Genomic DNA, 27,909 nt, shown 5'->3' with positions numbered 1-27,909 from the left:
TTGGGTAACAGAGCTTTGTGCGTTCAGTTAGGTGTAAAACCTTTTACTAGAATACGAATAATAAAGCTGATATGACAAAAGAAAAGCAGGTTATATGCTCTGCTGCGTAGTATAGCTAACTGAGTATCAGTTTGTAATTTCATGGAAGCTTTACAGTAGCTCATGATTTGTGTTGCATGATCGAGGAGTTATTAATTTAGAAAGCAATAGAGATCTAGATACTCATATTCTTGGAATTATTGTTTTGACAATGGTCAAAGAAAATGGCAAATGGTTGTATTACAGAAAATGTCAAAGGCTTTCTCAAGCTGTTACTTTGTCAATTTAAAATCACAGGAAGATTTCCCTTCAGACTTCTTTTTATTTTCTTAAAATCTTCAGTGTTCTTGCAGTGTACATCCCTTGGTGGTTGTAAAGGTAATAACTTTCTTCCAAAGGCAGGGCTTGGTTGATTTATACTCTTCTTGGGCTTTTTGTAATGAGACCTCACATCAGTAGGGTAACAATAAAGGCTCTGTAACATACACATGTAGAGAAAATAGCTACAACGTGTTTTTTGGGGGCGTTTGTCAGTTAGCATTGAATAATAATCTTTAAGGAGTGTAGAGCACTTTTAGGAAAACTTTAAGTAACAAAGTCATTTGAGTATAATGAAAATTCGTAAGGAATACAGCATTCCAAACTTAATTACTATATCTCTGCTCTTTTGAAGAAATCTAGATGTGTTTTTCTTGAATGTTTGGTTGGTTGTCTTTGTATAACCCAGTTTTTAGGTCATCTTTGAGCCTAAGTGTACAGTTTTAACAGCATTTTTAGGGATTTAGATTTACACATACAGCTTTGCAAGCAGCTTATCTTGTATAACGTGCTTTTGTTGAATTTTGGAAGGTAGGCTTGGTGTGTTTGCCTAGCCTCATGGGTTTGGTCTGACTTTTCAGACATCTTTAATGTGTTAAGCATTTCCTTTTGTGACAGTCCATTGAAAGGGAGGTAAGATAGAGCTTGTCTGCATTTTGTATGATAAAGATCTGCAAGGTTTCTCTACTCATGCTTTTATTACATAGTCTCAAAATGCAGTACCTGGTGGCTTTGCATACTTCCACGTGAACATGGTATTGTCTTACGTAATACACAAAATGTAAAGGATTAACATTGACACGCAGGCATCCTGTGTTGCTTCTTGCCATTGATAGTTGTAGTGGGGGTAAGAGGACATGTGTGCTTATGGAAATAGGGAACAGCTCATGTTCACCTTTTTTAGGGAAAACTGGAGTCTGAGCTAAGCCCACCTCCAGAAGGTTATCAATCTTTTGCAACTCCTGACCTATGCTTTATGTAAAATTCTTCTCCCATTCATGCTCTGCTTACACACATCCTACACACTGTGTAAATCTGATGCTATTGGGTTGGATTTTGTTCTGTTCATGATAACCTTCCAGGTTTTCTTCCCACTGTGTTGCTCATCTCACATTTTAGTGAGACACCGTTGCTGTGGTCTGTCAGACGTAATACACATCATGGGTAGTGATGGATAATAGGAGCACACAGAGAGATACTTCACTCTCATGGCAGTGGCTTCATCTGTAATTAGTACCTACATGTGCACACAGCATATGAATCCCTTGAGTAGTCTGTGCTGAAAATAATATTTTCTTTCTTATATCTGGAATCTTCAAACATTTTCCAGCTTGGTTATGTTTAAGAATGGCCTGACAGAAGGGTATTTGCTGTGGAAGGGTATGGGTGGAATTATTTAGCCATGTAATCGTGACAATTTCACTGGTGCAAGGTTGTATTGAATTCTTTCATATGGTAAGAGATCTGATTTAGTGTTTGTAGGCATATCTGAATAATCGAGTTAAAAATACTGTGAAAGTGATCTTTTGGTATGAAGAGACAAAATGATGGCAAAGTAGTGGAAAAAAAATCTGATTTCTCTTGAATATAGATACACTTAAGGGTAAAGGTTAAAAGTTAGCATTTTTCTTTGAGCTGTGTTTTGTAATCTTGCATACTTTGAAGTTATCTATTAAATGGATCTCAAAGTTACCTTCTAACTATTCAGACTACAAAAAAAGTAAATTTCTATCCACTGATGGTTATCCTATTTAGAAACAAAAGCCCTCCTGAAGCTTGGCAGGCCACCAGGAATGCACAAATACATATTTTTAGCTGAAGCTCCTTGTGTAACTTTGTTGAATATTAGCATAGAACTTAAGGGCTGTGTTTTCCCCCAACCAACCTGAAAGTCCGCAAACTTTTATATAAGAAACTAACTATATAAAATAACAGTTTTATACAAGACTCTGCTTTTCTGTGAATTTGCAGATAGTATGAATGGGCTTTTTTAAGTCATAGTTCTGTGAATAGAAATGTGAAATCTTAAGTGAAAGGTAGGGTGGTACAAACCGTGCAGTTATTTATGACCTTAAGTAACTAAAAAGTTTACAAGACTTTAATTGGGCACTCTTTCAGATGCTGTAAACTTGTGTGCATGTGTGGTACTCTTTCGTTTCTTTGAGGAAATAGATTACTTTTTTTTTTCAAGTAGGAATGGCTCAAAGCATATAAAACTTTGCTTATATAAAATAATATAAGTTCTGGAAAACAGGAGAGCTATTTTTATTTTTTTTTTAAACCAAGTGTGGACTTGGCTTCCGTGACTTATGAATAGAAACTTGTCTTTTTGCAAATATTTTCTTAGTTGGAATTCTACCTAATAGTGATCTTAAATTCCAAGCATACACTTGTTGTGAAATAAAAGTGTTATATTTATTTTTTTCAAATTTTGTTCTTAGACGATAAATAACTTGCCGCTATTTGGTGACTGGCAATTCAGCTCAAGTAGAAACAATCCTTAATCAAAATTTTTTTGTCTTCCTCTTTCACTATGCTAATGTAACTTAAATATATAAAAATGATGGCTTGACATGGTCTTCCAAGATAAGAAACCACCCTTTCCTAACCTGATGGTATTAAATTTGTTACATTTGTTGCTGGAGAAGGCACAGGGTGGTGGAATGTTAGTAGTTTAGGACTAGAGTATCTTTAGGTTGATCCTGTAAGTCTTGTGCTGTGTGTTGTGTTGGGCAATGCATCCCAAGCTATTTTGGGCATTGACTTCACTTTGGTTCTCAGGTTTGTTTCAGCCAGGCTCAGGATCTGGAGTGTAACAAATTTAATGAAGTTGGTTTGTGATCCCATCTGTAACTGGGGTTATTTTTTTATTTTTTTATTTATTAAAATTTTTTTAAAAATTAAAATCAATGTTTAATTTTTTTAAAACTTCATCTCAAAACACTGTGTTGCCTGTATTTAGTACGGGCACTGTAATTAACAGGTTCTCTTGCTTTAGTTGATTCTTAGTCTTTTTCAATTATTATAAAAATCATAATGTCACAGATTCAGACTAGCTATGTCTAGCTATGAATTATTTTAAGAAGGCATTTACTTAGTGTCAGCAAAGGTTTATTTTATGAAATCACTTTGGTACGCTTCGTTCCAAATGCAGTAACTTGTATGTACAATACTGTTTTGAAATAAAAGTAAAAGCGAAAGTATTACTGGTTTACATCCATTTGTATATGCAACTGCAGATCAGGATGACTGGGTTTTTTTGCACCCATAATGTGCAATATTATGTCTCTGTGACAGATGAAGGCCTATCTGCTGGAGGCAGTGTAGCTTGACCCAATGGTTGCTAGTGTGTGGTAAGGACTGCAAAGCATATTTGAGTGTTTCTTGGGAGAAGAAGCTGGGGTGATGTAAAAATTGGTCTCAAGTCTAAGAAGAGATTTCTTAGAATGTGACAGTAGGTGAAAAATTGAAGTAGCTTCTTCATACAGTTAAGCTATGAAGGCTCATGTAACAACTGCAATGTTCTAAAGGTACAGAAGTTGTGCCTTATGGTAGAAGTTGGAGGTGATACAGCCAGGTAAATGAGATTCCGTATTTCTTTCTTGCTTGTGTGATTTGATTGACAACACTTGCTTTTCTCCTTTAAATACTAGTGGGTTTATATCTGGTCTGCCATGCATTTGGCAGCCAAAGGGAAGGCAGTAGGGGAAACAAAATCGTCGTGTGTGTGTGCACTTCTTCCACAAACTTGGTTATTGTTAATCTAACTAATTGGGCTTTCTGAGGTAACTCTTAAATTGAAAAAATTATTCAGAATGTATTTAATGTTTTCCTTCTAGCTGTGGTGCTTGTTGATTGATTTCCTATGTGTCTGCATCAGAGACATATGTGTGCATGTGTATCAATTCATTTGTCAATGGTTGATGTCATGTGTTACGAAGTTGTGATGGGGATGTGTGTTCTGTCCTGTAAGTTTTTTCTTGTTACACAGGATATATCTGGGCTTTTGAGAAGCAGATGTTTCTTTTCAGGGAATTTTCTGATGAGAATTACCTTGGAGAATATTTTTTCTGTTACGCCACTAAACTTTTTCTGCAAAAGCTGGATAAAGTCTACCAAAAGTAAAAGTAAGAAAGTCCTCCTTCCACTTTGCTTATGGTCCTCAGTGACACTTGAGCTATGTTATAGTCTGTCTGCTGCTGGATGAAAAACACTGTCCTTCAGTCCCTTGAAGCAGGGAGTAGGATGGTACAGGGCCCCACTGTTCTTATCTAGACATCCTTTCTGGGGAATCAAATGAAGCACCAACTGAACTCTGACTTTTGACTTCACATATGTGTTTTAACTGTAGGGTTCCAGAGTCCTTTTTCCTGATGCATTTTCTAGGAATACCTGCAGGGCAAATTCTTCCCAGTACTGTGGGAATTGGGAGAGCTGTACTGGGGCAGACTGTTCTCTGGGGCTGGTGATTGGTTCCTGGTTTTCAGTGACTGATGATGATGGTAGGTAACTCTTCAGCTTACATGGCAGCAGTTTATGCTGAACACCCAAGACCAAGCTCTCGTGAAAATAGATCGGTGCTACAGGAGCTTGGAGAAATTTTGTTCCTTCTCCCCCCCCAAATAAGAGGTTCGACAGAGTCCATTGAGGTTTGGAAGTTAAGAAGCTGATTGTAGGGGAGATTTTCATCTCCTATAGGATGACATTAGTATTTGTGACTGTGGCGGTCATGGTATAGTCCCTGGTACACTCATATTGATGGATCGTCTTTTAATAAATTGAGTAGTATATTTCTGTGTCCTCTTCTCCTGCCTCCATTCCTGTCACCTTCTGTACAAAAGGGAGATCTTTGGGGAGAGGTAGCGCTATGGCTGAGACTTTTATATGCTTGATTTCTTCAGTGGAAATGTTTCTGGGTGTGGAGCTGTGGATTTAGTCCCACTACCAGCGTGCTTTCTCTGTTTGCTCTTATAGCAGTGGAGGTCTGTGTTGTCTGTCCATACTTTGATATCTTCAGTGGAAATCATTGGAAAGATGTAGGTAATAACAAACAAATAAAACAAGAAGCTGCATTCATGGTTTCTGTAGACCAAGTCTACAGATAGCATTCTGCTTGTCATCCTTCATTTCCTCTGCTGGTTTTTTTTTTCTTAATCAACAGGGTTCCTCTTAAAATCAACAGGGTTCTGCTGTTGCTTGCCAGAATGATCTCTGAAATTGTGAATTTATCTTACATAGCATTGAAAAATCCATACTTTTCTAGCTAAACATAGAGGTGCTATCCAGTTGAGCTTTTGGCCTTGCAAACTTGGCTGGCAAAGACTAGACTTGAATTGTGTTGAAGCACTAAAAGTGGATTTTAATCCACTTTGGAATTACAAAAGAGAAAGGGAAAATGTTTTCAAATGAATTGTCTTTACTATCATGGAAAATTTGGAGGAAGAAAATGGAAGACCTCAGTTACAAGTGTGGAAGCACATAGGTAAATATTTTGTGATACTTCAAATACTGATCTAACTAAATGTTATCAACTTAATGATTAATTTTAAATTTCTAACGTATTCTGCAGGTCAGCTAATAATGATGAGACAAACGGAGCTGACAGTAAGAAAGAAGAGCATTTCAGAGCATGAAGGCTCTGGAAGGATGTATGAACTTATACATTTGTTGCAGAAAGGTAATGAATCTGCTCCAGAAGAGACATCAGCATATGCAAAACAAACAAGAAAACCCCAGCCATATTTTTGAAGAATGCAGAGCAAATGGGTTTTCCATAGTTTGAGAAGACAAGACCTCCTGTAAACAAAGTAGCCATTTCCCTAGTAATGGAATTTGGGCATAAAAAATGCACATATGGCAGCTAGTAGCCTACAGAAAGTCTTGAGTGTTTATGAAATGGTTTTATAAGAACATCAAGGAACTTATTTGAAAACAAAACTTTTTGTATCTGTTCCTTGGTGGAGATGTTGATTGTGTAAGCTCAATGAGAATCGCTTGCATACATGAATCTGTCCACAGCTGCAGAAACTGAGAGCAAAAATACCCTCTGTCCTGCTGAGCAGACACCAGGTGAAATATCTGGCAGGCTGCAGTAGCACTTGAGCAGACCTAATCTGAAATAGTCTCTTGACAGGCTATACTTACAGGAATGCAGGTGGCAAATTGGCCACATAAGAAACCTGTTGTGGAAAACTTCTGAATTGGTGAAACATCAATTGACAGACTTCTGTGTGGTGTGTAGTTCTGAATAGCTCTTCCTGACTTTTCCTCAGTGTCTATCTTGATTTGAAAAATGGCATTTACTTTGGAGTAGTGTGATTTATTTCTGAAACAGATTTCATATATGGAATGCTGGAGGCTTTTTGTAATTAATTGCCTGATATCTGAGGTTTGATACATGACATGCTTTATGTAACATTGTGATTTAATGTAACTTCTTAAAATTAAACTGAGAAGGCATAGTTAAACTGAGTGGGGAAAACATTTTTTACCATTACTTCAGTAATAATATATTAAGTTCTGTTCCACTCTTAATGCAGGTAACATGCCTGCTGTAATGTAAATCTAAATAAATAGTTACATAAAAGTATGCGTATTTTTACTGCTCTGGGTCAAGATTGGGTTTATATGAAAACAAAATGACTTTTGAAATTTCAGTGCATTAAAGCTGTGTATATGCCCAGAAGTATGGGACAAGGAGTTTCCTTTAAGCTTCAAGTGTGAAGTGCCTTTTGGACTGTTAGCATTTTCCAGAAGCGTTCCCTGCAGTTGTCTCCATTTGCTGTTCCAGATGATTTCATGATGCTTTCTAAAAATTAAAGCCTCTGGATAGGAGAGCACGTTTTTCCCCAGCATACTGCTGCTTTGAGGTGAGGTGGTTGGTTTTCTTTGGAGGAATTGCAAAAAGTCAGAAAGAGCTCTTGGGCAGCTCAATGCTATTGAGCTAGCTTCCAGGGTGGTTTTATGGCAAAGTGCCAGCAGGCCTGCCTGCCTGCATTTGTGAGGAGAAACCCTGTTCATTTATATTCTTGATCATAAAATAGCTCGTTTCAGGATTGCCTTTTGGTAGGTACCCCATTCTCAGAAATACGTTGAAGAAGACAGTGAGGCATTAGAACACAAGCTGGAGTAACTGGTGGCAGTGCACCTCCAAGTTCTCATGAACACTGCTTGCCAGTAGGATTTCTCTACAAAGCAGGTAGCTAGGCCACACCACAGATCAGGCTTGCTCTGCCAGCTGTCCAAGTGCTTTGTTGCCTTGCTGGGGGCTTTAGGACATGTGAAGAAATTACATGGGTTTTGAAGAGGATTCTCTGAAGCAGCCCTACTAGTTCAAGCTCATAGTTCTAAGTAGTGTTGTGTGCAGCTTCCACTTGTAATGTGGGACCACTTATGCACTGCAGTTCTGGATTAATGTTTTGAGGGGCAGGAGGTATCGTTAGCACCTAGAACAACCAAATGTTCCTGAGTTAAGCTTAAGTTAAGCAAATTCAATTGTGATTTCCCTGCCTCCCATATGCTGTTGTGTTGTGTAGAAAAGCAGATTTGTGTTCTCTTCTCCCAGATGAATTGGGGAACCTGCAGTTCACAGATTTCAGTGGTTAGATTTAGAATAATCTTCTAGGAAGACAGAAGTCTACATTGTGATGTGGGCCCTGAAGTGCAAGATTATTATATCAATCATGACACATACTAGTATTGTTGTATCTGTGTATTCTCATAAGTATAAATATTTTCTATCACTGTTTTTCTAGATAAATGCTCCTCTGACTGCATAAGAGGAGGACTACCATAGCCTAATTTTGCACTGAGGAGGATTTCTTTTGTATCTGTTTGGAATTTTCTGGTTTTATAAATACCTAATCCTTGTGTTACGCAACAGAGAGAACAAAATACCTTGTCTTCCACTTCTCTGTATCTCTTAAGAGCTTGTGGCCTAGAAAGTAGACTAATTTTTGGTGTGGGTTTGTTTTTTTTTTTAATTAGAAACTTCCCTTAGTGGACCGTTTTACAAATTTGTTTTCCTTGAATGACCGGGATACTGCACCTATAGTATTGTGAATCATTATAGTCATCGCAAACCAATATTTCTCATAAGCGTATTAAAACCAAAATGACCGTAATACTAAGATAATCAGAAAACTGCACCTTCTTCCTGTAATAACACAGTATTCTTCACAGGACACTTAAATACAAATTAAAAAAAAAAAAAAAAAAAACAAACCAAAAAAACCAACAACAAAACAAAACACGCTTTTATTTAGCATCTACCCAATTCGTTCATTAGGGGGCACTGCACAGCTATAGAAGGGTTCCTGGGATTTGCAGAGAAACTTGGCTGTTTCCAGTGATGCTATTTCACTTCCCATAACCTCCTCTTCCAAACTGCCTGAGGACAGTGTAACACGAAGTCGTTGCTGTGATTTAAGCTCCGTTCTGACTAAAACTGGTTTTGATAACAGTTTATGGTAATTGAAATTTTACATTCTAACATTGTATAAAGTCCTTTTCTGTGTGCAGAGAAGTGTCTTCATAGTAGTTCGCAGCACTGTCTGATTTGCCGTTCATGTGGATGTTACACTTAACATGTATGTTTCTATGTACAGCTTTCTAAATGTTAATTCGGACCATAAGTACTTACATACAAACTAAATCAAAGTCCAGTATCAGGGATCCTCAAACTTTTTAACCAGGGGGCTGGCGCGGATGAAGTGGCAGGGACTCATCTGCGGCTGCTTGGTTTCCGCCCCCAACCCCTGGCGGGGGGGGCGGGGGGGTCCTGTAAATACCGGGGGCCAGATTGAGGACTCTGGGGGGGCGTATCTGGCCTGCGGGCTGTAGTTTGAGGACCTCTGGTATATATGGTTGGAAATATGGGTTACTTCTTATGGATCCTGATGGGGAAATGTTAGTAATAAACAATTGCTTTCTCTCCAGCACTGCATGCAAATATGCCTTTTGCCTTTGGACATGGACTTCTCTAATGAATACCAGAATTTTTGCAACAAAAAATTTTGCAACAAGAGAAATTGCTTAAAAAACATTTTATAAACTCAACACAGGAGCAGAATGCTTTGCAGTAATGAATGTTAACCTGTACCAGTATGTTTCTGAAGAGAATGTACAGGGAGTCACTTGTTTTTCCAGGTATTTGAGTTGATAAGGTAGCACATTGAGAGCATTCCTGGTTACTTTATAGGGGTTTGGGTTTCTGTCTGCCTGGTTTAGCGCTCCCATTATACACATGAGCCTACATTTGCATAGGTTTCTTGTGAGATTTTTCCAAATTTCAAAAACTTTTTATCAATTAGATCTTTTGGGATATGAGCCATTCTTGTTCTGCCTTATGCTAGGCACCATGCATCTGTGTTACTTTGACTTGAAGTTTTAGGTTATATAAATGGTGTTAAAAATAGGGAAATAATTTCATAAGCTTTGTTGCATGTTAAGCCTAATTTTAATTATTTTTTTTTTGGTCCTGTATTTTACATGCCTTTTGTCTTACCCTGTCTCCTGTGGTACCCTTATAAGCAAATGGCAGAAGATTGTAGTATCTAATAATGCTTGTTTTCAAGGAGACTAGGCTAAAGCAGTCCTGGCCGTTGCTGAAGGGTAGCTGCTGGGAGATGATGGGACATCCAGCCAGACTCTTTGCCAACTTCCATCATGAGAGGCAGTGCATAAGGCACAGTGCCTCCTTTGAACTCTTATTCAGGAAAGTTGCAAAATTTTAGAGGCAGTTACATGTTTCTCTTAGCTTTGTTTCAGAACTCCCGCCAGCAGTGCTGCACCTGCCTCATTCATGTGAAGTCCTCTCTAAACCTGTATGATTCACACAGCGGAATCGAAGGGAAGATGATACTTCTGTGTTAAATCTGGAGAGTACAGAGACATGACAAGGGTAGTCTGTTCCTTCTTGACAAGGGTAGTCTGTTCCTTCTTGACAAGGGTAGTCTGTTCCTTCTTGACAAGGGTAGTCTGTTCCTTCTTGGAGTGATATCTTCTGCCTGAGACCTTTTGGGAAGTAATGCCTGATGTGTGCATTATCAGCCCTAATTTTAGTGGTGGTTACACAAGTAGGCACACACGTAATGCCACTTAGGCCAAGAGCATGACAGTACATGAACCAAAGCTGCCTAGAATAAGCCTTGCAGCTGTCCTTATGGCTGAAAACACAAGTAAAGTAGCCTTTGTGATTGACAGCTATTGCATGGACTAATTAGTCAGGAAAAAAATTAATGCTATTCTGTGACCCATTGATATATTGTGTTCAGTTGGATTTTGGAGGATGTCACTTGTGCTTCACACCGGAAGCAGATGGCACGATTGTACTGTTTCCAAGGGGTGTCCTATTCTGGTCTGTGTCAGCCTGCCACTTTGCTTTTACTGCCTCTGTCAAAATAAATCTTTCAATTGCATGGAGCCCGTTCTTGATATGTAATAGTCTGAAGCATGCATAATCCTGTGACTGGTTTTTATCTCTGTTTTATGTATAAGCCACAGCTCTAGTCAACAATTTTTTCACTAACTAGAATATGAAACATGTTAATGCCTAAACGAAGATTTAAGATGAAAATCTTAAATACCTTGGAATAAAAACATGGCAGATTGTGTTTTATAAAACTTACGTCTAAGTGGTAGTTAGGCACAAAATATTAGTATTAAACCTTCTCGTCTAGTTTTAGTTTATAGCTATTATATTTTTGTTGTCCTTTAAAAAGAATTGCGCTAGTATATGAAGGCATTAATATGGCTGTGTACTTAGGGACTTCTGTACCCTGGTTTTACAAGCTGGCCATAGTTGGATGCGCTGGTGCTTTCTGATGAACAGCAAGGCAGTCCCTCCATGAATGAAGAACATTCACTTCTTCCCACCGTCCGTCTGGTTATTGTTTCTTCCTTTTGGTTTGGGTTTTTTTTCTCGGGGGAAAAAAGTCCTGGTGATGACAAGCTGAATGCAAGCCATCAGAACAGCTTGCAGCAGTGGAGGCCTGTGTTGCTGTACTAGCAAGTGTGTTGCCAGCAGGCCCCTGTGCGGTACTGACAGGGCTGCATCAGGAGAACTGCATCCAGCCAGGGCGTCCTGTTGATACTGCTGTACTGAAATAAGCCCACTGGAAGGGCATGAGGAGATGGCATGGGGAATGCAGAATGTGTTGAAGGAAAAGCTGGGGGAGTGGGGTTACTCATTCTGGAGAGAAGACTGAGGAGTAGGGGAAGCCTTCCTGCTGTCTTTGACTGTGGATGGGGAAGACAGAAATACTTCTTGCAGCTACGTAGTGCTTCCACATATTTCACTATGAAAAGTGAATAAGGGAAATCCTGATAAGCTGTTAGGAAAAAAAAAATCTTGCCATGAGGGGTTACAGACTTTGGGAAAGATTGTCCAGAAAGGTTGTGGCCTTTCCATCCTGAGAGCAGTTCAAAATTCAGTATGGCCCTAGGCATCCTGGTCTGTGTTGGCTCTGCAGTTGAGCTGGAGGTTGGATAAAATAATCTTCAGGGCCCCTTCCAGCCTGAAATATTGGTTAGACTGTTGTTAAAGAAGTGAGAGCCCTTTTAATCTGTTTATAAATGCAGTGAAGGAGTTTTGCTTAGCTTTTGGTCCAGCTTGCCTGTTCCAGGAGCGTTTATACATGTTACAAATGTACAGGCTTCCCACAGTTTTGACACAGTGCTGTAAGAACAGTATGTATGGGGATCTCATCCTCACTTGTTCATCTTAAGATTTAACACCTCTAATAGGTTCTTTTTTTGGAGAGGTAAGGTAAATCAAACTAGTTTTGAGGTAAATAATGTGTGCCTGAGTGCTTCCCTATCTGGGAGACTAGTGACTGCTGCTGTTTTGCTGAAATTAAGCTCTTAGCAGATGATTGTGTCTCTCTTGCTTGTGTCAGGCAAGGTAACAAGTAGGAGCATGCAAAATCAGCAGATGGTTGGATTTCTTCTTCTTAGGCCAAACTGATGGATTTGCACATAGCAAAATGCTTGTAACACTTTTTGTGTTTGACTTTCAATGTTCGCAGCAATTGGAAGAAAAAAGTGAGGATGAGGAGGATAAAGAGTGCTTAAAGCAAGCAATAACCGCCCTACTAAATCTTCAAAGCAGTATGGAACGGATATGCTCCAAAAGTCTTGCAAAACGAAGGCTTAGGTAAACATGTTTCCATTTTTCCTGCTTTCTACTCTGCTTTGCTATAAATCCAGGGCTCCCAGTTTCCTCTTTTAGTAAACAATGAACAAAATAGTTTGTGACAAGCCTGCTTTTTCAGAGGAAGTGACATCAAAGCCAAGATAATTTGTTATTGTTTTAAAACCGTTCTGATTTCTGTGTGTCCTTGCATACTGGTAGTTGAGACGTTCTGAGAATTCACTGGTAAGTAGAAAGTTATGGCATTTGTGGGTTAATTATGCTCAGATAATATTAATAGCTACCTAAAAATGTTGTTAAAGGGGTTTTCTGTGTGATGAAGGGAGCGTTCTTGAATATGAAACTAATTAACCTGAGGAGTTTTTTGAGCAACTTTTTTGAGCAACGGCTAGTTAAAATTACCACTGGATAATAGAAATAGATGCATAGATAACTAGTACTTTGTTGCACTGTTGTAGTGAGTTCTTGGATTATGCTATCTGCTGTTTGATTTAATGCTAGTATTTGTGCAGAAGTTTAAATGTGTTAAAATTTTTACTTTTGCTCTTAAAATTGTTTCAGTATTTTCTTTGCAAAGAAAGCTCTGTGCTGTGAAATGTAGTCTTTAGGCTTGGACATGAGCACATTTAACAGCTTACTTTCTCTGAATATGCTTCTTTCAAATTCAGTCTAAAATTGTTTTATCGGCTATGGAAATAAGTGGTTTGTTAGGCTAAGAAGTGCTAATGGCTTGCCTGTTTCTGGTTGCCTGTGTTTAGGCAAAACATTTGTTGCATAGAAGATAAGATTTATCAGATGAGGTACTTAAGAGAAACATTAGTCAAGGCTTGCAATGGTGCTGATATTGAGTGCTGAAGTTGCATTCTCAGTGGAATTCTCACCACTCAGAAAGATGATCTTGTGTTTTTTGCTATTAATAGTGGTTGTGGTTTTTAAATACATGTATACTAATAGGCTGCCTTTCTCCCATCCTTCACTGAAGTGAATCTGCATGCCGATTCTATACTCAGCAAATGAAGGGGAAACAGCTAGCAATTAAGAAAATGAATGAAATCCAGAAAAACATTGATGGTTGGGAGGGTAAGGACATTGGACAATGCTGTAACGAGTTCATCATGGAAGGAACACTCACACGTGTAGGAGCAAAGCATGAGAGACACATATTTCTGTTTGATGGCTTGATGATTTGCTGTAAGTCAAATCATGGCCAGCCAAGACTTCCTGGTGCTAGCAATGCAGAATATCGTCTAAAAGAAAAGTTCTTCATGCGAAAGGTACAAATCAACGATAAAGACGACACTAATGAGTACAGACATGCTTTTGAAATCATCTTAAAAGATGAGAACAGTGTTATTTTTGCTGCTAAATCAGCTGAAGAGAAAAACAACTGGATGGCAGCATTGATATCTTTGCAGTATAGAAGCACGCTGGAAAGGATGTTGGATGTAACAATGTTGCAGGAGGAAAAAGAGGAGCAGATGAGATTTCCAAATCCTGAACTTTACAGATTTGCAGAACCTGACTCTGAAGAGAATATTGTGTTTGAAGAAAACATGCAGCCCAAATCTGGAATCCCCATCATCAAGGCAGGAACTGTTGTCAAGCTCATTGAGAGGCTGACTTACCACATGTATGCAGGTGAGGCACATCATTTATATAGCCAAAACTCAAGGTGGTGACTAGTTCATGCTTCTTTTTATGCATTAAATACATGCAGCAAAATAATTAATGTGTGTAGAAAGCAAATATGCTTTGCAGTGCCATATTCTAACATGCTTTTTGAATTAAGATTTTGAGATCTAAATATGCACCGCTGTAGCAGTTAAAAATATGAAACCTGTTTGGCTAAATGTAGTGGGATATACATGTGGATAAGTTTATTCTCTTACAGAGGATGGGGAGGTGGGGGCCTGCAGGAATTTAGCTCTAGACAATACTTTTTCCTGTATGCCCCAGGCTACAAGAATTACCTTCCCTCTCCAAAGCTGGGTGGCACGTGAAGCTGCCAGCATTGTGGGAAAGAATTATGAGCCCAGTGTTTTCAGTTAACAAATTGTACTCCATTAACTCTTACCTTTGTCCATGCTGGCAAGTAATGAAAAGACTGAATACCAGCTGGAAGCAGTCACCTGCATAATTTGGCCTCCGAACTTCTTAGTCAGAATTTCAGTGGGGATTTGATTTGAGGACTTTTGACTTTGGATTTCTGTTTGTGTTGAAAATACATCACAGGCATTTCTGTGATCATCTGGTCCAACATTAGTATATAGAGTTTTTCTCGCTAATTTCCCAGGACATTCATAAGCTGTGCTGAAAAGCATGGGCTTGGGTTTTAGTTTGGATTTTGGGGCTGGTTTTGTTGTTTGTTTGGGGTTTTTTTTATTCTACCGGTATGTCAGTTATTCTAAAACTTCATCCATCTTGGTATTAGTGCTTCTCATATTAAACTGCCTTTTGTTTATTTTTTCTTTCCTTTTACTCTTTACACTCTCCTTATCCTAAATTGTTCTTCTGCAGCTCAGTACTGGATACCCTGCACAGACCAGGAATATTTGTTTGGAAGAAGCGGGGAGTAAGCAGAATGTAGTTAGTGTAGTTTAGTACCTTTGTTTGTTTTTAAAGTGCTTTTAAATACATCTGTTTACTCCATTACTTCTATTACTATTCTCCACATTTCCTTCAGTTGAGCTTTCCTAGCATTTATTAGAAACCCAAGTGCAATATCACACTGGCAGTTTTTACCAGGCACAAAAGTGCCTGTGTTCATGTTCTTGTAACTATAAACTTCTAGCTCTTGGTTTTGAATTTTACAGGCATAATTTATGACACATTCTTGTGGTTTGGGAAGTTAAACAATTTATATAATTTTATTTTTTTTTTAAAGCTAGCATTGTATTTGGCAGAGAATTAGCAAAAATAGTACTTCAGATTTATTAGTGCCCTTGTGAACATTTGCTTTGCTTTGCTTTGGCTAACTTTCACGCCGTTGAGAATTGCCCTTCCCATACATACTGGGACTTTGGTGCCATAGCCTTGGCGTTGCTCCAGGTGTTAGCAGTGCCCTCCACACGTTGCCTCTGTCCAGGGAGCCACAAACTACATTCTCCAGTTCCATAAAACAGAAAGGTCTGTTTAAGGATCGTGTGGCTTATTGAAATGTCTCATGTGTGGCTTTTTTGCATCTGCATGTCTTTTTGGCCTTTCTGGCATGTAGACATCAAGGAAGTATTCAGATTGATTGATTAGATGCACCTTCGTCCACAGCCATTTAAACCCCTGCTTATAACAGCCCTTATTTAAGTAGATTGCTTGAAACCGAATGTTGTAGGTATGTGTGACATTAACCAAACTATTGTATGACAAAACTGAGAATGTGGGTACTGTGAGACAGGCTGAAAGACTTTGGCCAAAAGAATAAAAATGGTTGTCCTAGATTCACGGTATTGTTTAGGTTAGAAAAGACCTTTAAGATCATAGAGTCCAACTGAACCTGGCACTGCCAAGTGCACCACTAAACCATATCCCTAAAAGAAGGCAGCAGGAGCTCTTTGCTCCAACAGGAGTAGGTATCATATATATATATAAAATCATATAAATATCATTCATACATAAATAGTGATGTATTTAGCCTGCCTTTGTAGCCTTAAAGATCTTTGTGCAATATACATGGACCTGATACTGAATTGCTAGGTTGCGTGTCATTTCTCAACACTCTTATCTTTCGTTCTATACCTTCTGTTTTATCATTGGTTTTCTATGAGGAAAAATGTCACCGTTCTAACCATTCTGTGCTGTCTTTTCCAGAGGGTCAAAGAAATAGAGATATAGTGACTCAGCCAAAAATACTCTGTTATACAGGAAGCAAGGTCCATTTACTATGTAAATCATTCAGTGTTCTGTTGCGTTATATGAGACAACTTTCTATGATAACCCTTTAGCTCTTCTTTCGGACACAGATCAGCTGAGTTCAAGGCTTCTGGTTTTGCTTAGAGGCATGTGAAGATGAGTACTCTGGTGATGTCTAGCCAAACATTTACAGACTGTAGAAATGCTTTCTTGCCCCACATAGGACTGTGTATGCATGATTGTTATCTTAAAAGTATTTACTGACTTTATGTTCGTATGCCAGAACAGCAAGCCCTTACTTTTCTGATGTGACTTCTTTCAAACACAGTGTGACTGTTATGGCATGGCAGCCCTTGATCTGGCAGTCCAAAGATAGTATTTACCATAGCTGTGACTCTTTTCTAGATTTTTATCTTTGTAGGTCAAATACTATAAGGAATAATTACGGATATAATTGCAGAGGTGGTAGCAATTTGTTGCAAGTAGCTGAAGAGCAGTTTAGGTGGTTGCATATTGAAGAGTATATGGGCTGTGTTCAGGCGGTAGTCAAATCAGGTCTCAACTTTTTTGTCATCTGTGAAGATACACACAGCCCATCTCATTTGTAGATACGGGGGTTGGGGCTTTTAATTTTTCTTCTCTCACCTCCCTGACAATGCACAAACCAGCTTATCAGCTGAAATATTTCTCTTTTTCATCATGTAACAGGGAAAGCCCGGTAACCTAGCTCTAACAGAGCAGTGCTGCTGGGGGTAGGAGGCATCCAGCCACGGTGAGAGCTAGGACAGGGAGAGAACCCTGGCAGCCACCTGCCTGCAAGTGTGGCAGGCTGTCCAAACCATCCTGTGGCAGAGCAGCAAAATAGGGAGAAATCTCCTCTCAGAAGCAGCTTTCGATATATTTTTATGTGAGAGAAACTGCTCTTCCATTAGAAGTTCAGATTCTGACCCTATTTGCATATTCTGGTGTGGTTTACTTGCTTTAGTGTGTTTCTGTGTTCATTATCTCCTCCTTTGCCTGACTCTTGTTCAAGAGCAGCTGAGTTAGGTGGCACCAAGATTTGAAAGTTGTGGTTTGGTTTTTTTTTTGTCTATAGGGCAATGCTCTTCTATTTTTAAAACTTTGATATGTTGAGAGTGCTTGTGCGTCATCATAGTGTCCGTTTCCTTTCTTAAGGAATTCAAGGGTGATTATTTATAAATCCTTGTAGAACAGGTTATTGTTCTTTTTTAGCTTTCAAATTGGCTGTATTGAAGAGAGAATTATCACATGAGCAGACATCCTGACTAACTAGTGTTGTCTGCATTTTTTTAGCGCTTGCTCGTATAGTGTACACTATTTTGAGTTACAGATTTTGCTAGTAAGATAACAGGGTTAGGTTTGATTTTCTGATCTACTTCATTTGAAATTCAGTATGTATCGTGGATTTAAACACTGACCCTACCTGTAAATAACAATATCTGTGACTCAGCTTGCAGTGATCTGAAAAGGTTAATTTTGGGTCTATGCTGTGTACAGAGTGCAAGCTGTGAAAACATGAATTACTGTGCTTACTTCTATACTTGTTTTTTAGGACAACAAAAATTGTGTTTTCGTGATGAGGATGATGGGGACAGGGATGACATTCTTCGTGCAAAAGGATTCAGAGTTTTACCTTTGAAAAGGATTTTAGACTGTACAGTTTCAAGGAGAGGTGGGAGAGGTGTTATGATAAAGAAAATGGTGTAATGGAGGACATAGGGATGGTAAAGCAGAATAGCCAATTGTTGAAGAAAAGAGAATTAACATACAACAGAAATGCGAGGAAATGCTGCATTATGTGTAATGCATTGTTAATCTGACACATTAAACTGTTGCCCAAATGAAGAGCTGAATAGGATCTAAAAAAGTTAGAATGTGCATTCAGATGGACAAGATGCTGGTAAATAGTTAAAGAGGATTTTTAAAAAGCTCTTAAAAAACATACATATTCCAGGAAACAAGTCTAATGGCTTAATGTAGTGTTAGGTCATATAATGCCGGTGCGTTTTTCTTCATTACAGTCTATAGGAACTCCTCCTTCAAGTCCTGTGTGCTCCTTTTCAGCCACTCTGTGTTAGAAAAATTACCATTTGGGGTTTGTTTTTAAAGTATGGATTTATTATGCAAAGCTATTGCAACCCACTCATTAGTTTTGTTCAGTGATAACGATGTTGTCCTTGTTTCTAGTAAGCTCTCTGCAGTGCCAGCATGCTGTCACTGCATTTCCTCATACTTGAAAACAAATGGGTTTGCTTTTATAATTAAGGGAGACGCTTTGGTTTTCTGTTTTGAATATCTGATTGTTTTTAAAATGCATTTGAATATTTTAAATGAACTGATATGTAACTAGTAAATTTAAATGAAATCTGTTGACTTTTTGAAGTGAAGTAAATATAACTTCAAAGTATAGCTCTCGGCTGAAAAAATACCTAGCCTGCCTTAACCACCACAACTGGTTATCAGTTGGACCATTTAGGGAAAACATGCTCTCCTTGAAGAGGCCATTTTTATCCAACGCAGTTACTTGCCCTGTCTTTTGAGCTCTCTTGTCCTGATTGTTGTCAAAACTAAAGTTGTTTACTAGATGGCTCATAAAGAAAATAATCTATTTATTATTTTCAGAGTTGTTGAAAAAGAATCCAGTCTTCTAATAATTGAAGGGAAATAAAAAGTAATTGTTTTGAATTTTCAACAGAATAAAAATAGTTTTTAAATTCTGCTTTGTATTGGTATTTTAAGAGGTTCTGAATTGTTACCAAAGCAATTTTTGTTTACATAATCTTCTCTGTAAATCGATAGGCCGGCATCCTTAATTTTAGGGGATACCTAAAGTTATTTTAAACTATAAAAAATCCCAATAGGTAATTGCTGACATGAGCATAAAATTATTCTTTGTCTTAGATCCCAACTTTGTTCGGACTTTTCTCACAACATATAGATCCTTCTGTAAACCTCAAGAGTTGCTGAGTCTCCTAATAGAAAGGTATGCCAGTGTTACAAATATTGTTCGTACAAGGTGTGTATTTCTCTCCCCGCCCCCCCCCCCCCCCCCCCCCCCCCCCGACTTCTACTTGGAGTAGAGTTTGTTTTTGTAAGATTCCAGTTTTCCAGTTAAAAGCCCAAACCCTTTTAAAAAAGTTGTCAAATTCAACGATTGCAAGTGAAATGTGCAAGTTATATCCAGAAGTTTTAGGGTTGTTCAGGTAGCTCTAGTAACTTCCAGCATCCCGTGGTTTTGTCTTTGAAATCTGTATTACTGAATTTAGCAAATCTTTCTGTGTGCTTACCAAGATGTAAGATTCTGATGTGTGGAAACGTTATGAATTTTGAGCTATCTTTCATCAAAATTTTATTTGTGTGTAGTGTGAGCAAGACTATGTAATAGCCTAGTGCTTATACTCACCTTCTGTGCTAGATTTGAAATTCCAGAGCCTGAGCCAACAGAAGCTGATCGTATTGCTATGGAGAATGGAGACCAGCCTCTGAGTGCAGAGTTGAAAAGATTTAGGAAAGAGTACATTCAACCTGTGCAGCTACGGTGAGTGTTGCATCAATGTGAGCCAAGCTGACTTCCCTTAAGTTTTTTGAAGTACTGTCTTTTATCTTCTGGCTCTTTGTGATACCGGCAGCCTTTCTTGTAGAGATGCTTTGATGGAGAGCGTGCATGGGCAGTCAGCCATTTTGACCTTGCTACTTGAAAACCTGGTGGGAATTTGAAATCATGGAATGAAAAGCCTTGGGAAATGCTTGTGCTGAGTTTTATACTATTAGTTTGCAAAATTAGTTTCTTACGCTTTTCTTTTTGTCTTTCTTTTTTTTTAATCCATGTTTCTGCAAGGCTATACAGCATAAGTGTGCCACAGAGATGTGGGTAGAGAACATTTTAGATAATGTTCTTTTTGTGAACAATAGCATTACTCTGACTTCTTTAAATTTAAAAGTAGAAAAATGCTTACAGCTCGTTGCTGGTGAAATGCAGACAGTAGCAGAGCTGCACTTGGTCTGCTGATTCTGGTATTCCTGTGAGCCCTTGCCTACTAAAAGCCTTGAAATGCTAGGTATGAAGATAGACTATATTGTTACTTATCCTTTACTTTTTCAGAGTATTAAATGTATGTCGACACTGGGTAGAACACCACTTCTATGACTTTGAAAGAGATGCTGATCTTCTGCAACGTTTGGAGGAATTCATTGGAACAGTAAGAGGTACTTCAGGTTTCTTAAATGCTGGCACTTATCATAAAGCATCCCTTTTCAAAGGTGTGGAATGGGATCATTTTTCCTTTCACTGAGCAGATCAAGAAAATCAGGACTCCTTATTAAATGCTTCACAAAGAACACAAACCTTAATCTTAAAAAAATCACCACCACCCACCACTATTATTCAGTCTGGTCCCCCTGTTCAGAAGAATGTTATTTACATCCTGAGAAATAAGTACTGGTTTTGTTATAAAGGACTGAAATAATGCAAAACTAATAACTGAGTCAGGACAGAATAATTGTTTTGATTGTCCTCTTAAACTATAGGCGGGTAACTTTTGCAAAATGTTGATGGTGGGAACCACTATTTCTTTGAAGCAAGCGTTTTCCAGCTATTTCACAGTACATAGTAGACCTGTAGGACACCTGCCACTTGTGATTGTACAGATCTTTTCTGTTCCTTTGTAACAAAAACTGAGACAGCTACAGGAGCAGTTTGTAGGAAAATACTATGATAGAGAATATTTAATGGTTATTTAGCAATTAAATGTAGGGGGAGAATAAGCCAGCTAGTTTAATGTAGATTACTGGTAAATTTTCAATGGACTTGCCATCTCATGCGTGAAATTCTTATAGTGTAGAGCTAAACCAGCATTTGGCCTTTAGATTTTATTCTGACCTTTGATGCTAAACGCACTAGAAGGAGAAGCTTCTTGTTGTTTTGCTCTTCTGTGTTATCTGAAGTAAACGTGTACTCTTGCCCAAACTATAAAGTTCAGGAATTGCATTTAGAAGAAGAAGGAGTGAAGTGCAAAGAAGAAAAAGAAGTGCAAAAGAAGGTTAGTTCCCAAAACTCACTGTAAAGTCAGAAGAGAAAGGGAAACACCTCATTTGGAGAAGGAGCCTCTTGTGGGTGTGCTGAATTGTGCTTGGGCAAACCTGGCATACTCAGCATTGGCTGTTGAGGAATTCTTTATATGTTTGAGTGCTTCGAGACTTGGATGAGAACACCACTTATGTGCTACTAAAGGGTATATGGTTGCTTTAATTTAGTAGGTTTTAGGGTTTAACCCAACATTTCCTAAATTACACTTACCTCTTTGAAAAAACAGTATCAAGAGTAAATAAATAGTCGTTTTCTCTCTGTGCGACAGGCAAAGCAATGAAGAAATGGGTTGAGTCGATCACAAAGATAATCAACCGGAAAAAGCAGGCACAAGCCATTGGGCCAAGTCACAACATTACTTTTGAGAGCCCACCTCCGGCAATTGAATGGCACATAAGCAAACCAGGACATACTGAGACTTTTGACTTGCTCACTTTGCATCCAATAGAAATTGCTCGGCAGCTCACTTTACTTGAGTCAGATTTTTACAGGTAACCAAAGTATTCTCCAGCATGACATTGTTTCTGTGGGCCTCTCATGTGAAGCCCTGGAGTAGGTCAAGGGACTTCACCAGTGCTGTATATTAATTGCTGTTTTTTCTGAAAATAAATTCTGAAAAACAGTATTTGTCTTATCTTCCCCAAGTTAACATGCAGTACATGTGACTGCATAATGTTAATTGCATTTTGCTGCAGATTTCTTGTGATACTTTGAGTAGATCAACCTTTGAGAAGTATGAAGATTAATTTTTTCATATTCTAGTTTGTGAAGCAAATTATGAACCATGTCAGATCTCGCCAGCTGTCTGAGAGAGGTTGTTCAGGTGTTGGAAGCTCACATTTTATTATGGTGAATGAGCTATAGACTTCATGCTTCATTTGGATGAACAGAGGTGGTTAATCACATAAATTAAGACATACTTACACAATAAAAAAAGAAGTGTAGAAATACAGTCACTTAGTTGTGTGGGGAGCCTAACATTATAGAAACAATACCTTAAGGCTTTATTTCCAAATTCACTGGAAATAAAGAGGTTTGGGGAATATAGTATCTTCTTTCGTGCTTTTGATTACCTTTGTTGATACATGATATGCTTTTCTAGAGCAGTGCAGCCATCTGAACTAGTTGGAAGTGTGTGGACAAAGGAAGATAAAGAAATTAATTCTCCCAACCTTCTCAAAATGATAAGGCACACAACTAACCTCACTTTGTGGTTTGAAAAGTAAGTGACTTTCCTGAATCTGCAGCTACTCCATTTCTGGACATTTACAGAACATACAGAAGTATACTGTGAAAAATTCTGTTCTGGGAGAATTCCAGTTTTAAGTCATGTTTAGGTGTTACAACTGTTCCCTGCGAGAATTTTACCATAATGGCCTCAGCTTTTTATTCTTAGAATATTTTCAACTGTTTATTCTCTATAAACTTTTTCAAAACTGTGTCAGATCATTTGATACACTTTTCATATAGGTTTGTGTTATGATTTAATATTTGATTTTGAAAAACTCATCAACACGTTGGTACAGAATCAAATGTTCTTGTGTATTTAGATGCATTGTAGAAACAGAAAACCTAGAGGAAAGAGTAATAGTAGTGAGCCGGATAATTGAGATCCTTCAAGTTTTTCAAGAGCTAAACAACTTTAACGGTGTCCTTGAGATTGTCAGTGCTATGAACTCCGCAGCAGTGTATAGACTGGATCACACGTTTGAGGTACAGTGAAATGTTTTCCATTTTTGCTATGGGAGTGTAAGACAGTGCACCTTAGCTACACTAAAAGCCTGTCTTTTCAGTAAGCATGTTCTTCAAGGAAGGAGCAAAGAAGGTGAATCCCTCAACAAATCAATCAATCAGGGTGTAATAGGGAGGGGTTTCTTCTTGATTTCAGCAGCAAGAAATCAATCCTTGCTTAAGAAAGGCAGAAGGAGGTAGCAAGTGGGGCACTGTTCTCATGGTCACCAACTTAAATATCAGTGGGAGACCACTAACCTCAGTATTGTTGCTGGGTTATGCCTTTACCGTGCCTTTCCAAGAAACCTGTTTCATCTCTCTCTTTAGCAAATTCCAAGTCGCCAGAAGAAGATTTTAGAAGAGGCTTATGAGCTGAGTGAAGATCATTATAAGAAATACTTGGCAAAACTCAGGTCCATTAATCCTCCTTGTGTGCCTTTTTTTGGTAAGTACGTTTGGTTTGAATGAACTGTATCATGCATAAACACTTGAAAAGTACTGAGCTAGGGGACTAAAAGTATGAACAATAGTGAGAAGTCAGTTTTAACAGGATAGTTGGGTTTAAATTTCAGGTACCCAGACATAAATTGCATACGTGTGAAAGAAAAAGTGACTATAAATTGCAGATGTTATTTGCAGTAAGAATAAGTATATCTGTTATATCTTATTTACATATTTACTAATTTTTACTTTTAATGTGGTTTGAACTGTGTTGTGACCATAAATCCCTTAAATGGAAGGTGGTCACATTAGAAATATTATTGCCATTGACTAGTAGAGGAAGAAGGACCCTGTACCCCATCAAGAATTCCAAGAAATAAAGCTAGAGTTGTAATTTTTATAGCTTCTAATAACTAGTGTCTTATTTCTATTAAAAAGTCTTACTTGTATAAAAACACAGTTCGGGAAGAAAACCTCCCCTTTATCATCAGACTTAACAGTTCTTCTTTTGAGTAGATTGCTTGGAATTTCGGATGTTAAGCAAATTGTGAAGTTAAGCACATGGCATTCCTGTTCTTTAGCAAACTGCTTGAATGTTTGCAGCAGATCAGTTCCAGCTGTGGACATTACACTTGTCAAGCATAGGTGTCAGGTCAAAACTGAAAGAAAATAGTGTTGATGGCTTTTTTTGCTTTTTGCATATTGGGGAAAGGTACACTCCAGAGCTCTGTGAAGAAAGATAAGGTCAACTAAGAAACCCCCTGTCCTGCTTTAGAAATGGGTGGAGGTTGGCAGGTTCACACATGAATAGCTTCCGTTATTTCCATCAGGTTACACTTAAGAGAATCATGACGGTTCCAGATACATTATCTGGGGACTTGAGAGCACTCATTTCTTTCTAATGTTCCGGTGATTTGGTGCAATTACAAAGCCAGGACTGGAGAGTGGAACAGAAGAATAAAACCTGAAAGTAATTTTTTGGGGAGCTTAGTTGGGGTCTCAACAGAGTAGAGCTGAATTGAGGCGGAATGGTTGAGTTAAATCACTGGAGTTTAGCGTACTCTTGTCTTGCAATATGCTACTAGTGTTCAGTTGTGTGAGCTTCCTAAACAATAGAAAGATGCATAGACTTTGAAATTTTGATGCAAAAAATGCAGTTCTGGAAAAGGCATATTAAAATATTGTTGCCCTTATTTAAAAATTAGGTGCAGTTCTCTTATTGACCTTAACAGAGAATTTTTCTAAATAATTGGAGTGCAGAAATTAAATTCTTCAAGAATTCTTTGTATTCCAGTCATGTGACTTCCTCCTTTTTTTGTGCTATATATTGAGAACCTCTTCTATGTGCTCTTTAGGGATTTACTTAACTAACATTTTGAAAACAGAAGAAGGCAACCCTGAATTTCTGAAGCGACATGGGAAAGAACTTATAAACTTCAGTAAGAGAAGAAAGGTAGCTGAAATAACAGGAGAGATACAGCAGTACCAGAACCAGCCATATTGTTTAAGAGTGGAATTTGACATCAGGGTAAGTGGCATTATTTCCTTGAGTCCATGCACTGAGCTACTTTTACGGTGACTTTGTCAGCTGGTAGTTCATAAGGATAGACTGAATTCACATAGACTCAATCAGGCTGCATCAGTGATGAGCAGAAGACCTATCATTAAATCTCTCTCAGGTCTCATTGTAAGAAAGGGCAGAAAGCTCGGTACTTGCGGTTTGGTGGGTTTGGGGTTGGTTGTTTTTTTGTTGTTGTTTTCCCCAGCTATTGGGATGTTGGTAGATAGATCTTCTTACCGATCGGTGTTAAACAGGAACAGGAACAACCAGATTCTCACTGTCATTGACACAGTTGCATTTGTTTGTCCTGTGAACCCAGTTGTTGTCTTCCTCCTCCGCTACACTGCCTTTATATTTCCAGGTTTACCTCATAGCACTGAGTTTACATCATGTGTTGGCAGTGATGATGCTCATGTTTTTTCTTTCTCCTGCCATTTGTTCTCCTTGGTCTGTGGTGTGCTCTAAAAGGAGTCCTCGCTCTGTTTGCTTTTCTTCCTCCCTGCTTTTTTTCCCTCCCTGCTTTTTTGAGCTATATATTTTCAGAGGGTCATAGGACAGGTTATCTTAAGAAATTCTGCAAGATTTTCTTTTGTTACCTGTTTTTTGACAGAATGCATTGCGAGAGCAGTCTTCCCTGCATCAGTGTAAAGATGGACTACATACAGCTGCTTCTGAAAGTGTTTGAGCTAACTTGTTCTGATTTTTGCACTGCAGAAGGTATTTAGGGTACTTGCAGAGTTGTTTTGCAGATGCTAGGTTAGCAGTAGCAATGTCCAGCAAAGAGCCGGCAACAAACAGATTTAATAACTTAAAATTGTCTATCATTACTTCTGACTCCAGCATTTTCTTTCTTCTCTGGAACAGTCGGGATCATTTGTGCAGTAGAAACAAACAGTACTGAGCTACTAAGAAGTAGCTTATCTGACAAGTTTTCTACCTTCTTGTATTTCAGAGATTTTTTGAAAACCTGAATCCAATGGGAAATAGCATGGAAACAGAATTTACAGATTATCTGTTCAACAAGTCACTAGAGATAGAGCCACGAAATGTCAAGCCTCCACCAAGATTTGTTAGTATTTAATATATTTTTAAATTTAATTTTTTTTTTAAAAAATGCTTACGTTTGTCTTTCACAGATAGCAGAAGTAATTTTAGATCTCTTAACTTCATAAATACAAAGTTACATTTAGGTGGTCTTGTGGCCTTTTGATTTGGGGTTTTTGGTGTTTTTTTTGTCATTTCAGCCCAAAAAATACAGCTATCCTCTCAAGTCCCCAGGTGTTCGTCCCTCTAATCCAAGGCCAGGTACCATGAGACATCCTACACCACTGCAGCAGGAGCCAAGGAAAATTAGTTACAGCCGTATCCCAGAGAGTGAGACTGAAACTACAGCATCTGCACCAAACTCTCCCAGAACACCTCTGACCCCTCCCCCTGCTTCAGCTACTTCAAGTACTACAGATGCCTGCAGTGTGTTTGACTCGGATCCTTCAAGTCCTTTCCATTCAAGTAGGTGCTCCTAGATAGTCTACCAAGAATAGGTGTATTAAATTTTCTGGTGTTAAACGGGTGAAATCATATTTAGCCTTCTAAATTGGTTATAGGAATAGTTGCTTTTGTCTCCTTGCAGCAGCAAAAAGTTTTAACATGTTTTAGTTATTTTTTTAAATAGGTTTTTATTGTAAAGGGAGAAACTGAACAGAATTAGGTGTATTACATGTCTTTGCAGAGGCTGTCAAAATGGAAGACAGAGATATATCTTTAGGGCCCATATACGTCTGTTTGATTGTGAACAATGAGAATAAAAACGAATGTTTTATGGGTGCCTTATTCTGCTGTCGGCCATTACAAATTGGTTTTGGTGCACATGGATGGCTTTCCTGCAGAAATCAGTATTTCCCTGTTTTAAATCCATCAGGACCCATCCACAACTGTTTTTCTTCTGTCTTCACCAACATACAAGGAATCTCATATTTTAAGGTGTGCTTTCAGTAATTAATAGTGGACATAGAGCCCTCATACCTGAAAGGAGGCTCAGAGGAAACACAAGGTTAGTCCTGTGTTCACCTCCTTGTGGCAATTAGCTGAAATGACTTGCTAAGAGCGGAGGAGTGACGTTGCTACGTGTCCAAGCCAGATCTCTGGAATACCTCTTGAGAAGATGTTTTTTAGTTGTTGGGCTTGGCCTATTGAATGCAGATTCAGGATATTGTTTTAGTGGTGGTGTGATAGAAGAACAACTTTGTTGTGTGGTTTTGGTCTCGAGGATTACTTAAGAATGTGCAGGAACTGATGGTCACAGAGATGATTGCAGCTCAGAAAAGTTTCAGTTTGTCTGAAAGCTGCAAGGTAGAGGGTTGTTTGGTTGTCTGTCTTTAACACCTTGATTCATGCTTCTCTTTATGAGCAATTACTTCGTTGTTTATGACACCTTTATTGGCAGCAATAAAGGAATAGTTGAACAAAAGTTATCGTTAACAGGATTTTTTTTTTTTAATGTCTGCTAGGATCTGCTTCTGTGTCATCCATAAACTTTACCAAAAATTCAGATGAAGCTCATGTCCCCCCTCCAGTTCCTCCACGAAGAAGACCAGAATCTGCCCCAGCTGAATCTTCCCCATCAAAAGTAAGAAAGAAGGAAAAAAGGCATTTTTTTTCTGGGAGCAGAGGGCATGATATGATAAAAGATAGTATATGTATTTTTTAAGAACTGTA

General features: G+C 38.4%; 1 protein-coding gene across 5 annotated transcripts in view; it reads left to right on the top strand.

Moving 5' to 3' along the window:
- Positions 1–27,909, top strand: part of SOS1 (SOS Ras/Rac guanine nucleotide exchange factor 1) — a 52,124-nt gene that overhangs the window by 21,367 nt on the left and 2,848 nt on the right. For 4 of the 5 annotated variants that reach the window (XM_056342337.1, XM_056342336.1, XM_056342335.1 and 1 more), the window contains 13 exons: positions 12,384–12,511; positions 13,491–14,146; positions 19,277–19,358; positions 19,791–19,913; positions 20,478–20,581; positions 21,730–21,952; positions 22,564–22,683; positions 23,012–23,174; positions 23,520–23,637; positions 24,989–25,161; positions 26,147–26,263; positions 26,439–26,703; positions 27,702–27,820. In XM_056342337.1, coding sequence (XP_056198312.1) covers positions 12,384–12,511; positions 13,491–14,146; positions 19,277–19,358; positions 19,791–19,913; positions 20,478–20,581; positions 21,730–21,952; positions 22,564–22,683; positions 23,012–23,174; positions 23,520–23,637; positions 24,989–25,161; positions 26,147–26,263; positions 26,439–26,703; positions 27,702–27,820 — 2,391 coding nt within the window. The remainder of the gene's footprint in view (positions 1–12,383; positions 12,512–13,490; positions 14,147–19,276; positions 19,359–19,790; positions 19,914–20,477; positions 20,582–21,729; positions 21,953–22,563; positions 22,684–23,011; positions 23,175–23,519; positions 23,638–24,988; positions 25,162–26,146; positions 26,264–26,438; positions 26,704–27,701; positions 27,821–27,909) is intronic. The other variant, XM_056342338.1, reaches the window with a different exon arrangement.

The sequence above is a fragment of the Falco biarmicus genome, chromosome 6 (genome assembly GCF_023638135.1).
Source record: "Falco biarmicus isolate bFalBia1 chromosome 6, bFalBia1.pri, whole genome shotgun sequence".
NCBI classification, from domain to species: Eukaryota; Metazoa; Chordata; class Aves; order Falconiformes; family Falconidae; genus Falco; species Falco biarmicus.
Note: the sequence above shows the minus strand (reverse complement) of the source record. Positions and strands in the feature narration are given on the sequence as shown.